The following is a 14,255-nucleotide window of genomic DNA, read 5'->3' as shown; positions in this document are numbered from 1 at the left end:
ATAGAGATCTTTGACTTTTCTGTCAAGGGAAAATCAGAGGGTATCTATTAAATGTATTTGATACATGCATGGTGGCTACAAATAAGGCTGGTTGTAAAATCTTGAGTTCTTCAACCTCTTTCTTGTCTCACATTCTGATCCATCATGTGCTGCAATTATTAAACTACCAATAGAGAATTTTATTGTTAATTGCCAAAATGCAAGTTTTATTTTTTTAACATATGCTGTCTAGTGAAATGTTTAAACTGGCATTGCTGCTTCTCGTTAGTTTTTCAACATCATAAAAATAAGTTCAAGTCCTCCTCAAAAGGACTCCTCCTTATTTGTTGTCTTATTCTGAAATACATTTGGCAGGCAGTGTTTATTGGCTACCTTTCTTGTTTTTTCAGTGAAGTTTGAAGTATTTCTTTATCTCTTGCCTTTTGTCCTACAATCAGAAAAATATTTTGTGTATAACACTAATTTTTCTCATGTAGCTTGTGTGTATATATAAAACTTTCCACTGAAGGCGAATTGAACATGCTGGTTTGTTTTTCTCTTACACTGGTATTAACTGTGAGGAAAATGGCCAGTTCCCTGATGGATTTAACCTGGGAACAGACTCATTTCTGAGACTTTGAGACCTCTAGGGGGTGGGTGGTTTATACTGCTGGGGGGAGAGGCTGGGTTGAGTCCCCTCCTGCCCTGTATTCCTGCTTCATGGTCTGCCCAGTGGCTCCTCTGAGAGAACAGCCTCCACCAGCTGCTACATCTCTCCTCTCCCTCTGCCCAGAAAGCAGTGTGGGAGCTGGTCTATGCCAGCAACGGAGATTAGTGAGATGGAGCCCAGAGCAGATCTCTTGCTGAGGAAGAGGTGGGATGTGGACAACAGTGGAGCAGTGAGGCTGAGGCTGACCACCCAGTTGCGGGGTGACTCTTTGGGTGGTTTTAACTTGGAGGTTCTGTGGGGGGCCTGGGAAGGTAGTGGAGGGCTCCGTTTGAAAACGGGTGAGGGACAATATGGGATCTTGCGTTTGAGGGGTCCCGGAGCAGACTAAGTGCCCACGGTGAGAGTCCACTTGTCCTCAGCCCTTCGTTGTGACTTACTGAAGGTGCGTAAACTCTCCCTGAAGTTTAATCCCTCTTTACACTTTGGATCACGTTCTTTGGCTTGTATAAATGAAAATCACTTCATTATATTCGAGGACAGATTTCCCTTCGCTCTGACTCAAGCCGTCACTCTGCAAACCCCAGTGGTATGCCTGGATGCTTGCTTTTTATGGAGGGCTGACTGAGTTTTAAACAGAAGCTCTGGGTACTAAGCTCTGCTATTGGTCTGCTTTATCTTGTTCTTCCTATGCCTCCCCGCTTTTGGCATGATGCCTGTTCAGCATAGTTGAAGTGTACTTTATCTGTGTGTTTCTCTCTCTCTCCTTTGGGTGGCGGATAGTGTCTATTCAGGACACCAGTCTATTTTGGTCCCTCCTCTAGAACTGGAGAGCAATGTGTCGTTGTGGTTGTCTGCTGTCAGTCAGTACAAAGTGCGGGTCACCTTCTGTTCTTACTCTGTCATGGAGATGTGCACCAAAGGCCTGGGAACACAGACTGATGTTCTTCGGGTAAGTGTACTTCATTTCTGCGTATACTGATGTACAAGTATCTCTCTCATGTTTTTAGTTTATTGTAGGTCATCAGCTGAAAAATGAGCTCCTTTGCGGAATCTCTGAAAGCCTTTGATTGTGCTTTGCTTCTTGGCAAATGCTGTAGTTGAAATTGCAGGAAGTTGTCACTTGCTCACAAATTTGAGGGGAAAAAAAAAATCACATTTTGGATTTGGTGTTTCCATGCTTGATCTCAAGTAACAAGGTATTTTTAGTTTTGAAATTTTGAGGGAAATACTCAGCAGGTTCAGTGAACTCGTTCTTTCTGAAAAAGGAAAGCCAAAAATAAAAAATCCTGCCACCCACTTGTCAATCCCTTCTTTTCCTATGTCAGAATTCTCCACACCAAACGTTCTGAACCATTAAGCTGCCCTTTAGCTGTTGACACACACACACACACACACACCAGAATGGACATAATAAACTGTACCCAGAACATCGCTCTAAATTTTGGGGCTTGGCAAGAACAAAAATTTACCAGTTGAATCCTGCAACTTCCCATAAGTTACAAGTAACATGGATTTTTGGTGCAGTGCCACTTCTGTGAAGCTCTGTGTTTATCCCACACAGACTGACAACATTTTATATGTCTGGTTTACAGACCTCTCCCACTTCTGAGGCGCCTGTGCCATGGGGTAACACTGTACTTATACTCAGCTGACCAAACCTCTCTTTTTGAGCAACCTGAGTTGGTGATCTCAATTTCCAAATATGGACGTTGGTGAGAGTTAGCATATGAAAAATCAGGCAAGAGAGCTCTACAGTAGTGTTATACCTCCCAAAATCTAAGATGTTGTCAGAATTTCACCTTAGTCAATCATCACACTCCTAAAAGTCCTTTTCTTAGGCTCAGTGTACAACAGCAGCAGTTTGGGTGGACACACAAGCCCTTGAAAATCAATCCAAGTTTTTGTTGCAGTTTACACCAACACATCAATTTGAGCAGTGTCCCAAATAAATCACCCACTGTATTTCTGATGTTACCTGTTAGCAGAACTCGTCTTGCACTTAATGCACTGGTTAACCAGTTATAGTTCCATATTTTTTGCTTGGCAAGATCTCTCTGGTGGTTTTTGGTATACAATAAGAGATCCATTATTTTGTACTTTAAGGGAAAAATAAATAAGCTTTCTCTCAATCTTTTTCTCTAAAGGTGGTAATTATACTGTAGTTCCATGTTCATCTACAGCACCCTTTTTCCCTTCTATGTTTGAGGGAAAGATTTCTGTATTGAGACCCATCATTTGATTGAAAAGGAACTCCAGTATATTTCAGCAGCAGGAGCGCTCCCACGGAAGCAGTGATTTTACTACTCAGAATTGTAGTTAGGGATTTTTCCTATGCTGGAATCATGCAGAGGCAAAGACCCTCAAGTGGGGACCTATTGTAGTTACGATCTTCAGAGGTTACTATCTTCGTTCATTCTTGCTGCTTATGCCAAAGAATCATTACCATTAACCTGGCTGACAGTAGTAGACTTCCCTTTGCCAGGTAGTCTCGTTGTAATACCTTTCAAAACAAAAAGGAAAGAGGTTATTGATATTATATTTTTAAGCATAAGTGTATATTAGTAGTATGTATTCCATTTCCTAGGTCCCTCCTGCAGTAGACCCAATCTTTCCTGACATTTCTAAAATCAGTCTATCCCTTAATCCAACTGCAAAAGTAGGAGTCTCCTGAAATTGCTAATTTCTGTGTTATGAGGTATTGTGTTTTCTCCCTGTCTTCTTTCAAACACCCTCTCCAACAGATGAAGGGAGTTAACCTGTCCTGTGTACGAACATGTATGGTGGTGGCAGAGGAGAGACCAAGGATTGCACTAACACAGTCCTTCTCAAAATTATTCAAAGACCTGGGCCTCTCTGCACGTTCAGTGAGCACCACATTTGGCTGCAGGGTCAACGTAGCTATTTGCTTGCAGGTGAGATCGGATTATAATCCTTCCCTTCAGCTAATGCGTATCAGAGAACTTGATTAGAGCTGTGTCCTGAACAGATTTTTTTCTGTTGAATTTTATCGGTGGTTTGTTCTAAGCCCCGCACTCCCTGTGTGCTTTCCTACTACTAAATCACTGAAATAAATTCTGAAGGTTGGTTTGTTTGTTTTTTTGTTGGTTGTTTTTTTTGCATGGCTGGAATGGGGGACTTTGAGTATATGACAGTCTTGCCCTTCTGTAGTGATGGATAGCCAACTGAGTTAGCTTTTAATCAATACAAAAAAGTGTACTGTGACATTATCAGCTATGAATGAACAGTACTAAGATAAATATGTAACTTGCTATGGCTGCGCATCATAAATAGTCCAAGCAATATCATTATAGCTCTGTGGGATTATGATTTAAACTTTGCATTTTGATACTGGTGTACGTCTATATGGAGCAAATTGGAGAGTTCTTCAGATAAGAAATTCTGTGTTAAAGAAGCTGTCATGTTGACAAGCTCTACAATTTTCTTTGCATGCCGTCTTGCTTATGTTCTGTTTTTCTGGGCAAAGTATTTGTTGTCTTTGAATGTGCCACACTGACTTTTTCCAGTAAAAAAGTATAATCAGAGACGGAACGGATATGCCTTTAAAATGCACAGCCCAGCATTCAGAGAGTGGGGAGGATAGCATTGAGTGGTGCCTTGTTTTGGTTATTTGGTACTTCAGTCACAGCTACATTTTTTTGGCTAACTGAACCAGACTTAAATCTAGTTCTGTTAAACCACATAGATGTGATGCTCCCTCTCCCCAAAAAAGTAGTGCATGTTATTACAGAACATCATGTGGCTTTATTATAGGCTAATAAAGTGGTAGATACCCCTATATGATGACTGACTACATTAACTCTGTTTTGATAAAGGCAAGTTTCAATGAATCTGTCAGGTGTTAGGCCCCCTTCCTCCAAAGATGTATGCACGTGCTTAACTTTACATACGTGGGAATTCCCACTGAAGTCAGTGGGACTACTCACATGCATAATGTTAAGCACGTGTAGAACTGTTTGCACGTTTGGGACCTTAAGTTGTAAATTCTTTGCAGTCAGACAGTGAATGGACATTGGAAGTCAGTCAAAGACTGAGGTTCTGTACAGGCCAGGCTGGTGCAACCACTAGGCGAACTAGGCAGTGGCCTCGAGCGGCAAGTGGTTGGGGGTGTCTGGGCCATCCTCAGACATAGGCAGCTGGGTAGGGCACCTGAAAATTTGGGGCACCACTGGGTCTTAGTGTCCACCCTACTGATTCCCTATCCCTGTTCTGACCCTTCCTGCCGGCTCTGAGCCTTCCTGGGAAGGGGATCTAGTAGTTAAAAGAGAAACAGTCTCCAGCCTGCCAGACCTATTAGCACAACACTGAAACTGTTCAAGAGCCAGTCAAGGGGTAATGAAGACATTTAACAGGCATTTGCCAGCCCCCAGGTATCTACTGTCAATTTCTGAATGTACTGACAAAAACAGTTGTGCATGAATGTAATATTTACTCAGAACATGTCAGTCTACAGGACCTTAGTGTAAAATTTGCTTTAAAAATATTTCATTAGTGAGATGGTGAAGATTATAAAATCACATCTCTAAAAAAAACTTGCATAGATTTTTAGATGCACAATCATCTTTAGCCTTAAATGCTTGGATCTTCAGACATATGGTTTTTTAAATAAATTCTTCAAAAGACCCCCCCCTTATCTAAAATACACATTTTAATTACTATAGTAAAAAAAAAAACTTACTTCCAAAGTCTTCCTGTCCTTTCTGTCCATCCATTTCTCCCTTCACCCCCTCCACTCTCTCTCCCCCAAATTAAAGGAAGCAACAGCCCTTTGCTTCCAGATAGCTGAACAAAGAGTTTCCCTTTCTTTACTTCTGACTATCTGATGAACTAGTTTTAAGCAAAATCAGTACCTTAGTAAGAGAGAAAATTCTTTGTTATGCCTAAAATCTTTGGAAACATATTTTTTTAAAGTTGGTGAAATTTCACCAACATGTCTATCGTTATGGAGGTATCACACAGTAAATTAGTGTTCCCTTTTTCTAAAAGCAATGAACATTGTTATGAACACACTAAACCTCTGTGACTGATTAATTTAAAATAATGTCTGTTTCAGTGAGTTAAATATGTAGTAATCTGGAATGATTACTTTTTGAAGGCTTAAGAGTACATTTAAAATATAAAATCAGCTTAGAAATACTGATTAAGAAAATGTGAAACAGAGAAGAGCTGCATCATGTATTCCATAATATTTAATGTTTTATTTGCAAAAACTTTGTAGTAAGGGTGAGACAGCCGTCTTGCTGAATACATGTCTGACAAACTTCAGGGCATAGCAAAAAAACCTGTCACCGACTTTTTTTTTTTTATATTCCCAATTTTAGTGCTTTTAATTAAGTACCTTCTGCGTGAGGGAGAGGGTACAGAGGTCTCTGTGGGGAGCTGTGACTCTCCGCCACCGTGAGGCGAGCTGGGCGTCTTATTCTTTCTGCCTTGTCCCTCCGCCCCCGCCGGGCTGCAAGTTCAGGCTGCCGTCAGGCATAGGGGCACCAGTTTAATAATACTGCATAGGGCCCCATACATCCTAAGGATGGCCCTGGGGATGCCAAAAAGCGGTGCCCTGGCTCGGCAGGGAGAAGCCACCCTCTGGAGGCACCGGAGAGCCAGAGCGTTGACTTGCAGGGGCAGTGAGCCCCAGCCATGGAGGAGCCGGCGCAGCGCAGGGGGGGCAGGAGCCCTGCAAAGATGGTGGCATCGCTAGCAGGGAGCAGCCGCACCCACCACCCCTCCTGCCCAGGCTGCAGCAGATGCATGCGGGTAGAGGCCCCCGTGCGCCCCTCAGGTCCCCCCTCGCCACACTCGGGCTCTACGGCTCCTGGGCAGGTGAGCCGCGGCCGGGGCGCAGGGCCCTGAGCCTGCTCCGGGAGGGGCAGCAGCGGCGACGGCTCACACTACCAGGAGCGGCAGAGCCCGAGTGTGGTGAGGGGGGAGCCAGGGGATGCATGGGGGCAGAAGCCCCCAGAAGGCAGCTCCTCCCTGCCGAGATGCTGCAGCGGCCCAGGTGCAGCAAAGCCACGGAGTGGACTCGGGGCGGGGGCTGCCGGGGTGAGGTAGGGAGGGCTCACAAGGAGGCTGTGCACCCTCCAGGGGAGTTCAGGGGCCGGGGAGGGAGAAACCTGGTCTGGGGAACAGCCCCTGGGGTCTATAAAGGCTTGTTGGGATTTGCCCCTCAATGAACCGATGTTATGGGGTGGACGCAAGATGGAAGTTTCGCCTCGGGCGCAAAATATCCTTGCACCGGCCCTGTGTACAGGTTGTTACTACACCTTCCTAAAATGTCAGCTAAAGGATGTTATTTCCTTTTGGGCCTGCTACCACTAGAGGAAAGAAGTCCCGTTTTCTTGGGAGCATCTTTGAATGTTATCACCCTGGATTCTCCCACGAGAAGAAAGAAATAATCCTTAGCAAAAGTTTTATGAATCTTAACCCTAAAAGAATACCTTTCTTTAACGTGTTCAGAGGGGAAAGGTTTTTTTAAAAATGGTTTGACACACATTTGTAGTCTGGTGATTTTTATGGCTGACAGCTTTTCAAACTCCTCTCTTCTCCTTCTCTCCATACTGTATCTCTAACCTTATGTGCAGAGTCTCTTGTAATTCATCCTTGCAAAAAGATGTTATAACCCCAGTGAATTTAGAAGTGCAACTTCATGTTAGATACTTTGCATCCTGAATAAATACATTTTCTCAAATAGGAGCTAGACAGATGACAACCCGCAGAAGAAATGATTTATCAATATAGTAGCAGCAATGCCACATAAGGAGAACACCTAGTAATGTTGCTGCATTTGAAGTTGTTGTGTTAAATCCCTCAGAGATAACTGACAAGACTCCAGATCTTGTATTGTGCGCCAATAGCGTTTCCTCTTAGCAGACTTCAGCTTCAGAATGAGCCATGCATGATATCACTTATTCTACGGCTGAGAATCTCAAACCTTTTGAACGGGGGTTCTCAGACTGGGGGTTGGGACCTGTCAGGGGGTCATGAGGTTATTACATGGGGGGGTCATGAGCTGTCAGCCTCCACCCTAAACCTCGCTTTGCCTCCAGCATTTATAATGGTAGTTAATTTCTAAAACAGTGTTTTTAATTTATAAGGCGGGGGGGGGGGTCACACTCAGAGGCTTGCTGTGTGAAAGGGGTCACCAGGACAAACGTTTGAGAACCCCTGCTTTTGAATATGCTGTCCCAGGTATAATTGCACTTTAAAAGAACTACAGTCTTTTTTTTGCACAGATGAAGGAAGATTAAATAAAAGACCTAAATACAAAGGTAAAATAGGTGTAAATAAAGTAATTTAATGAACTCATTACACGGGAGAGTAGATAGATAAGTTACCCACACACATAGACACAAACGTGTGTTGTCTGTTTGAAAATCCCAGAGTAAGACTCGATCTACATAAAATCAAGAGTGGAGTGCGTAGAAATGTGATTGGCTATAAGGGTTTTTTAAGTGCCTAAATAAGGATTTAGGAGCCTCACTTTAGGCACCTTTTTTTTAAAGTCTTGGGCAACAATTGCAATGACAAAGTAAGAATGGGAAAGATTAATTTGGGCCCATTGAGTTTCCCCTACAGCTGAAAATAAAGCCACATCAGATATTAGCAAGCAAAATAGGGAGAGGAGGACCTCTGGAAATCCATACCCTCACAGAGCCATCCTTTAGAGAGCCTTTATGAAGAGATCTGCTTGCTGAATTCACAAGTAGTGGGAGACTAAAGATTGTCTGAGTCCATGTTTTTTTCAATGGAAGTGTCTATTTTATGGCAATGGACTGACCCCTAAGCTCCTATACTACTCCACAAATGTAAACAATTCCTATTTCTAAACTATTTTAAGAAAACTGTCAAGAATTGAGCAGTACGGACAGTGAAAAGTTCACCCAACATGCACTTGCTGACTGTTGTCCACTTGTATTGAAAAGATTTTTAAGTTGTTCTTCTCCTCTCCCCCTGAAAACCCCACAACCCAAAACATTCTCATTCTGCAATGTTCTATTTAAGTGCGTATCAGTGCTATCCAAGCCAATTATATTTGGTACAGTTTAGTATGGAAATAATACAGAACATCTTCCTATCTTAACAGACTGATTTAAAAGTCCCCATTGAAGCCATAAATAACATTAAATAAGTACTTTTAAATGGGGGTGGGGGAGAGACGGTATAGCAGTAAGCATGCAGGTTCAGTGCTTTGTGAGATTTGTGCACGTTTCCCAAGTAATGATGTAAAGAAAATCCACGTCAGTCCTTCCAAAAAATCTGAAATGGAAATTCCTTTTTTTGTTCTAAGATACTATGACTTTTTGTTCCCGTTCTATTGTGTGTATCTCATGTCTCCTGTGCCTCTTTGTTTGTATTTTTCTTTTCTCTGTTTCTCACACTTTGCTGGCCTCTGTCACTTCTGTTTGTGGTCCCTCTGTCAGCCAAACAGACTGGGCAAGCTGGCTGAACAGGTATAGTGATGCATGTGTGTGCTTGTAACGTCCTAAAGTCCTTCTTTCTCAATGCATATGCTGTAAATGTAACCGCTTACGGGAGTTCACTTGAAACTAGTCAAATTGAGTTTTTCATTTTGAAGAAATGTTATTTTGCTCACAGAGGTCACTTCTAACTGAAGTACAAGAATTCCTGTTTGTTAAGCAAGCCGAGGTCACTATATATTGCCCAGGTTTTTACTGGAAGTGTTTAATGGTTCATTCCCAGAGATGGGACTCCCATTCTTAACCCAGCTAAAGAGCAGCATTGTAGTGACAGAAAACAACACACAAGATTTTTTTTATCAACATTGTTACAAAGCACCAAGGCATGTTGTTCTAAGGAAACCGCTGGTTACCGTTCCAGCCCTGTAATCTTGAGCAGATTACAAGCTGGTGTCTTCTTATGGATCCTGGTCCATACTAGGGTGGGTCTAAACAACACCTGGGAGGTGTGATTCCCAGCCCGGGTAGACAGACTCCTGCTTGAGCTAGCATGCCAGAAATCGCAGTGTGGTCATTGTGCCATGGGCAGTGGCTTGAGCTGACTCCCTGAGTCCAAGCCCGCCAGCTGTGCTACCACATCCACAGCAGAGCTAGCATGAGTGGGTCTAACCAGGCTGGGAATCTCACCTCCCAGCTGCAGTGTAGACAGCCCCCAACGCCATGCTGTGTTGCCCTGTGTGGGATGTGGGGGAGGGAAACAGCTGGGGAATTGTCTAATTTTCAGTTTATTGGAGCATAAACTTATAAACTGCTCCAAGTTTAAGCATTATTGGAATTAAATGGTGCCTTGCGTGGTTCATCCACTGAGTCTCAGGTTTGCTTTTAGGTCTAGAAACCACTTATCAGAATTGCTCACAAGGTGGCACTTCCTAACTCCAGCAAAGAATAACCAGTCTCCACGCGCGCTCTGTAAACTTTCAGTAGCTAAGAAAAGATGTTCTAGCCTGACTGGTTGTACATATTGATTACCAAAGAGTTTTGTTCTTTCTAGGATTGTGTTATTGGATATAGAAATTGAGTATAGGGAACAGGGTTATGCCTGCATAGAGTCGTCTTATATACTTGAAGCATAGTACATGATCCTGTTTTAGAAGAGTGTATTAGTACCAAAATAAAATTTAGTGCCTTCAGAAGTTTCCGTGCATATATGAGCTACTTCTCCGTTTACTTGCCAATTGTATGAAAAACCAAAGCTGCATGATGGGAATTGGTCGTAGGAAGAGCTCTTTACTGTACTCATGATCTATCAGAGACAACACTGTGTTTCAGTGAAAGACAGGAATATATAGAGAGTGATTTGAAAAACAAAAACAAGATTTTTTGGTTTCTTAAAATCGTCGTGTCCCCCTCCCCCCCCTTTGTTCTTAGGGAACTGCAGGACCAGATCCAACAACAGTCTACGTAGATATGAGAGCGCTTCGACACGACAGGTACAGGTGATAATACATAGCATTAACCCCTGAAACACTGCAGACAAGTCTTTTCATCCTCACTGCATTGTGCTTTATGCTGAAAGGTGCTTGTCAGCTCCTGATCCCTCTGCCCACAGCCCCTCCACCCTGGAAGTGTCCCAACCTGCCCTTCCCACCGCTTGTTCTGCCCTCTTGCATCATCTCTAATTTCTGTGCACTAAAACAAATCTTGGTGTTTAGATCAGTCAAAATATTATGTAACCGTATTTGTGGTCCTAACTTCAACCAGCTCAGCATTTGAGCAAAGCAACTTAAATTGCAATAACTTAATCTCCCCTTGTCTAGTTCATTTCTAGGGCACACACTGTCATAGAGCCGGATATAGGCTTGCAAAGAGATGTCAGTCTGTTAAGACCAAATTCAGCCCCTGGGATAAAGAGGAGTCTTATTTCAGGCAATGGGAGTGGTGCCTGTTTGCCTCAGGATTGAATTTGGCCCCTAGAGTTGGGGCTGGTGCAGTATAAAATAGTGTATATGGGGAGCAGGCGAGGGGCTGTTTTCTTTATGCCCTTCTGTTGTTTTTCCTGCTGTTGGCCTCTTGGCACATATATGCACATTTACTGAAGACCAAGTCAGTGCAGGTTATGCTACAGTGGCATTTACTTCCATCCTGGTTTGCCAGTTTGCTTGCTAAATTCTTCTTGACATTTAATTTGCATTATCATTTATATCATCCCTGAATTTGGTCATGAGAGTTTCAACAAAGGTGATGTTTCAACTGTAGATGAAGTTTTCAGCTGGCCAGATCTGTAGAGCCCACCACCCCTACAGGAAGCTGAGAGCTGCTTCTTTGTTTAGTGAGGTGAGGCTGGAATGGCTGTAGTCAGTAGGTGCCAGTGTCCTCATTTGAGCAAAATGACGTCAATGGGATCTGACTGGAAGAGAGACGTTGTAGTTTGGCATTTGGTCCCCGTGGCACTTTTGGAATCTAGTTGAAACAGTCGCGAAGGCAATTGCTGTGAATTTCTAGCATTGCTTTTGAAATGAGTTTCTGGTGGTTTGGGTCACTCCTAGACGGCCAGGACAATATAGAGGCATTATGGTCACCACTGAGTTCCCAAAGACAGCTGGGGTTCACTAACTGCTAGCTCCCAGTCAGTGAGCACTGTCCTGGGCAACTGAGCATAGGCGTCGACAGACAACGTAGGTCAAGAAAAGGGAAAACAAAATTATTAGTAGAGAATAAACGTAAACCCGCTTGCCCATTTTTAAAATGTCGCTGTGAGACCATAAATAAATCTTTACTGAGCAAAAGCATTTTCCATTTACCTTTCCAGGGTACGTTTGGTGGAGCGGGGTTCTCCACACAGTTTGCCGTTGATGGAGTCTGGAAAGGTAAGTGGATGGCTTTTGTGGTAAAGCTGTCTCATGAACTGTTTTTTTCTGAGTGTTCAGCTTCTTTGCTTGGATATAGTTTTCTCATAAATTGCTTGGGGAGTTAAATGTTTTTTTCTAAGTTGAGAGGTGAACTTCATGCCATAGAAATAGAGCCCCCAGAAATTAAAAATAAATTGTTGTTTTAGCCAAGTTAAAAGGCAAGCTTCAGGAGTTTAACTTGGGCACAGTATAGCTACACTTGTGTTCCAGCTTCTATTGTAAACCCTTCCTCTTTTCTTTTCCCCTTACATTTTCCAGCAAACATTGTTTTTGGCTAAAATATTCAGTGCTTAATCTCAGTCCCGAGGTAATTTTTTTCTGGAAGTTGGAGTATAATTGGGTCATCTGTTGTTTTCTGCGTGTGGCAAAATAATAATTGGTTTCCTCACCGCAGTAAATCCACCAATCTGGAAAGGACTGTTTGGTTTGACCCTGTGAGTGGGTATGATCTACCCAGTTGTCCTTTTCAGTGTAATGGATTAACTACATATTAGAAATATTGTTTGCATATGTCCTGATCAATAATATGATCAAACAGCCCAAATCACTGAATTGTTTTTGTTCAAACTTTGCTTGATTTGTACATTTCATGAGATCTAAGAAACAAACCAGGTTTAAATAAATCAGTTCAATGGTTTTAAAGTTAAAAGCATGGGATGGGGAAGGAATCATACAGTGAATGGATTTTTAATTTGAAGCCACCATGTGAGATTCTCACCCCAGCCCCTTTACCCTCCATACTACTCTGGAGATCCTGCCTTTACTTAGCCTCCCCGCCCCAGGACTGCACCGGCTCCTGGAGCAGCCCAGAATCAGGATAGTACAGTGCTGGCTTACAACCACCTTAGCTCTGCCCCAAGAATGTTAGAGGCAGAGCACAGACTCTCGTCCATTTCTCTAGGGTTAAAGAAACCTCACACACTTTTGCAATCATGCTTTATAGAGAACAAGGGGAGTGAGAGAGCCTAGAACTAATCTCCAGTCAAAGTATTGAACTACTGAGTTCACCAAGAGAGAGGTGAGTTTAAAAAATGAACATGACTTTAACGTTGCGATATTTGTTTCCTGTTGCAGATTCTGCCTGGCGTAAAGGTTATTATAGCACACACTGAAACTAAGGGACCTCTCGGAGATTCACATTTGGGAGAGGTAAAGGTTTGATGCCCATGTAGTCACTATACTTTTAATGACTTTATGTATATTTTAAAAATAAATGTCTGCCTGATTGATAGTGGAATAGAAATATCACTTTGTCAGTCCAAAGAGATGAGTAAACCAGGGTAGCTGAAACTTTATAATAAAACCAAGTAAAATGTCGACATGCCTAAGCAGATTTCTGCATGCCCTGTCATCGTCCATTCTGAACTCTGAGGTAATCCTTGCTTGTTACAGACCCATATCTAATTAGCAGCCCCGGGTGGTAAAATAAATGTCCCACCATTTCTTTAGCATTGCCTGCCCCCATCAATGCAGAGGATTGGTTTAATAGAGATATTTCCTGATTTTATACAGATCCCTATTTTACAAACAAACAAAGCTTTGTGTGGTATGACATACAGTGGGGCTCACTTAAACCGGCAGGCCTTTTTGATGAAAGAAGCCCGTTAAAAGGAATTCTTTTCCATGTACCAAACTGAAAGAGATCCATTTAAGTGAGCTCTGCTGGCCTCTGAAATGTATTTTAGTTGCATGCACTAAAGATGCTGTATTTTTACTACTTTTAATGTTAAATAAACTGGAAGTTTATTCTCTTTAAAGATCATTCTTGGCAGTTCTTGGGCACCAAGATGATCAGTGTGACAGATTTCTATTGCATCAGGAAATTCTTCTGCCTAATTATGGCAAAATAACAGTGTCTGTATATAATGCCATGGGTCCCTCGTGTTATGTTTTATGTCCTAGATTTGGGTGAGTAGTCCACACAATGCTACTGGTTATTACACAGTCTATGGAGAAGAGGCACTGCACGCTGACCACTTTAGCGCTCGGCTGAGTTTTGGAGACACACAGACAGTATGGGCACGGACTGGGTACCTGGGCTTCCTGCGCAGAACAGAACTTACTGATGCCAGTGGAGGTGAGATAGAAAAACAGGTCTTGGTAGTGTCATCTAACATACAGGGGCATTTGTTTGTAACACCTTATGTAGCTGAGCAAGCAAAGAGTAAGTCTGTATTATTATTTATTTGTATTACAGTAGCACCTAGGAGCATGGACCAGGCCCCATTGTGCTAGGCGCTGTACAAACACAGAGCAAGAAGA

At 42.7% G+C, this 14,255-nt stretch overlaps 1 protein-coding gene across 5 annotated transcripts in view; it reads left to right on the top strand.

Annotated features, from left to right (window-relative positions):
- Positions 1-14,255, top strand: part of DIP2A (disco interacting protein 2 homolog A) — a 191,809-nt gene that overhangs the window by 168,664 nt on the left and 8,890 nt on the right. For 3 of the 5 annotated variants that reach the window (XM_034786563.1, XM_034786564.1, XM_034786562.1), the window contains 6 exons: positions 1,430-1,598; positions 3,391-3,561; positions 10,513-10,574; positions 11,894-11,951; positions 13,068-13,142; positions 13,896-14,070. In XM_034786563.1, the coding sequence (XP_034642454.1) occupies positions 1,430-1,598; positions 3,391-3,561; positions 10,513-10,574; positions 11,894-11,951; positions 13,068-13,142; positions 13,896-14,070 (710 nt within the window). Of the gene's footprint in view, positions 1-1,429; positions 1,599-3,390; positions 3,562-10,512; positions 10,575-11,893; positions 11,952-12,936; positions 13,012-13,067; positions 13,143-13,895; positions 14,071-14,255 lie in introns of those variants that run through there. The other 2 variants (XM_034786565.1, XR_004647764.1) reach the window with 2 other exon arrangements.

The sequence above is a fragment of the Trachemys scripta genome, chromosome 11, assembly GCF_013100865.1.
Source record: "Trachemys scripta elegans isolate TJP31775 chromosome 11, CAS_Tse_1.0, whole genome shotgun sequence".
In the NCBI taxonomy this organism is placed as follows: domain Eukaryota; kingdom Metazoa; phylum Chordata; order Testudines; family Emydidae; genus Trachemys; species Trachemys scripta.
The sequence above is the reverse complement of the archived record's forward strand: the minus strand, read 5'-3'. Positions and strand labels throughout refer to the sequence as shown.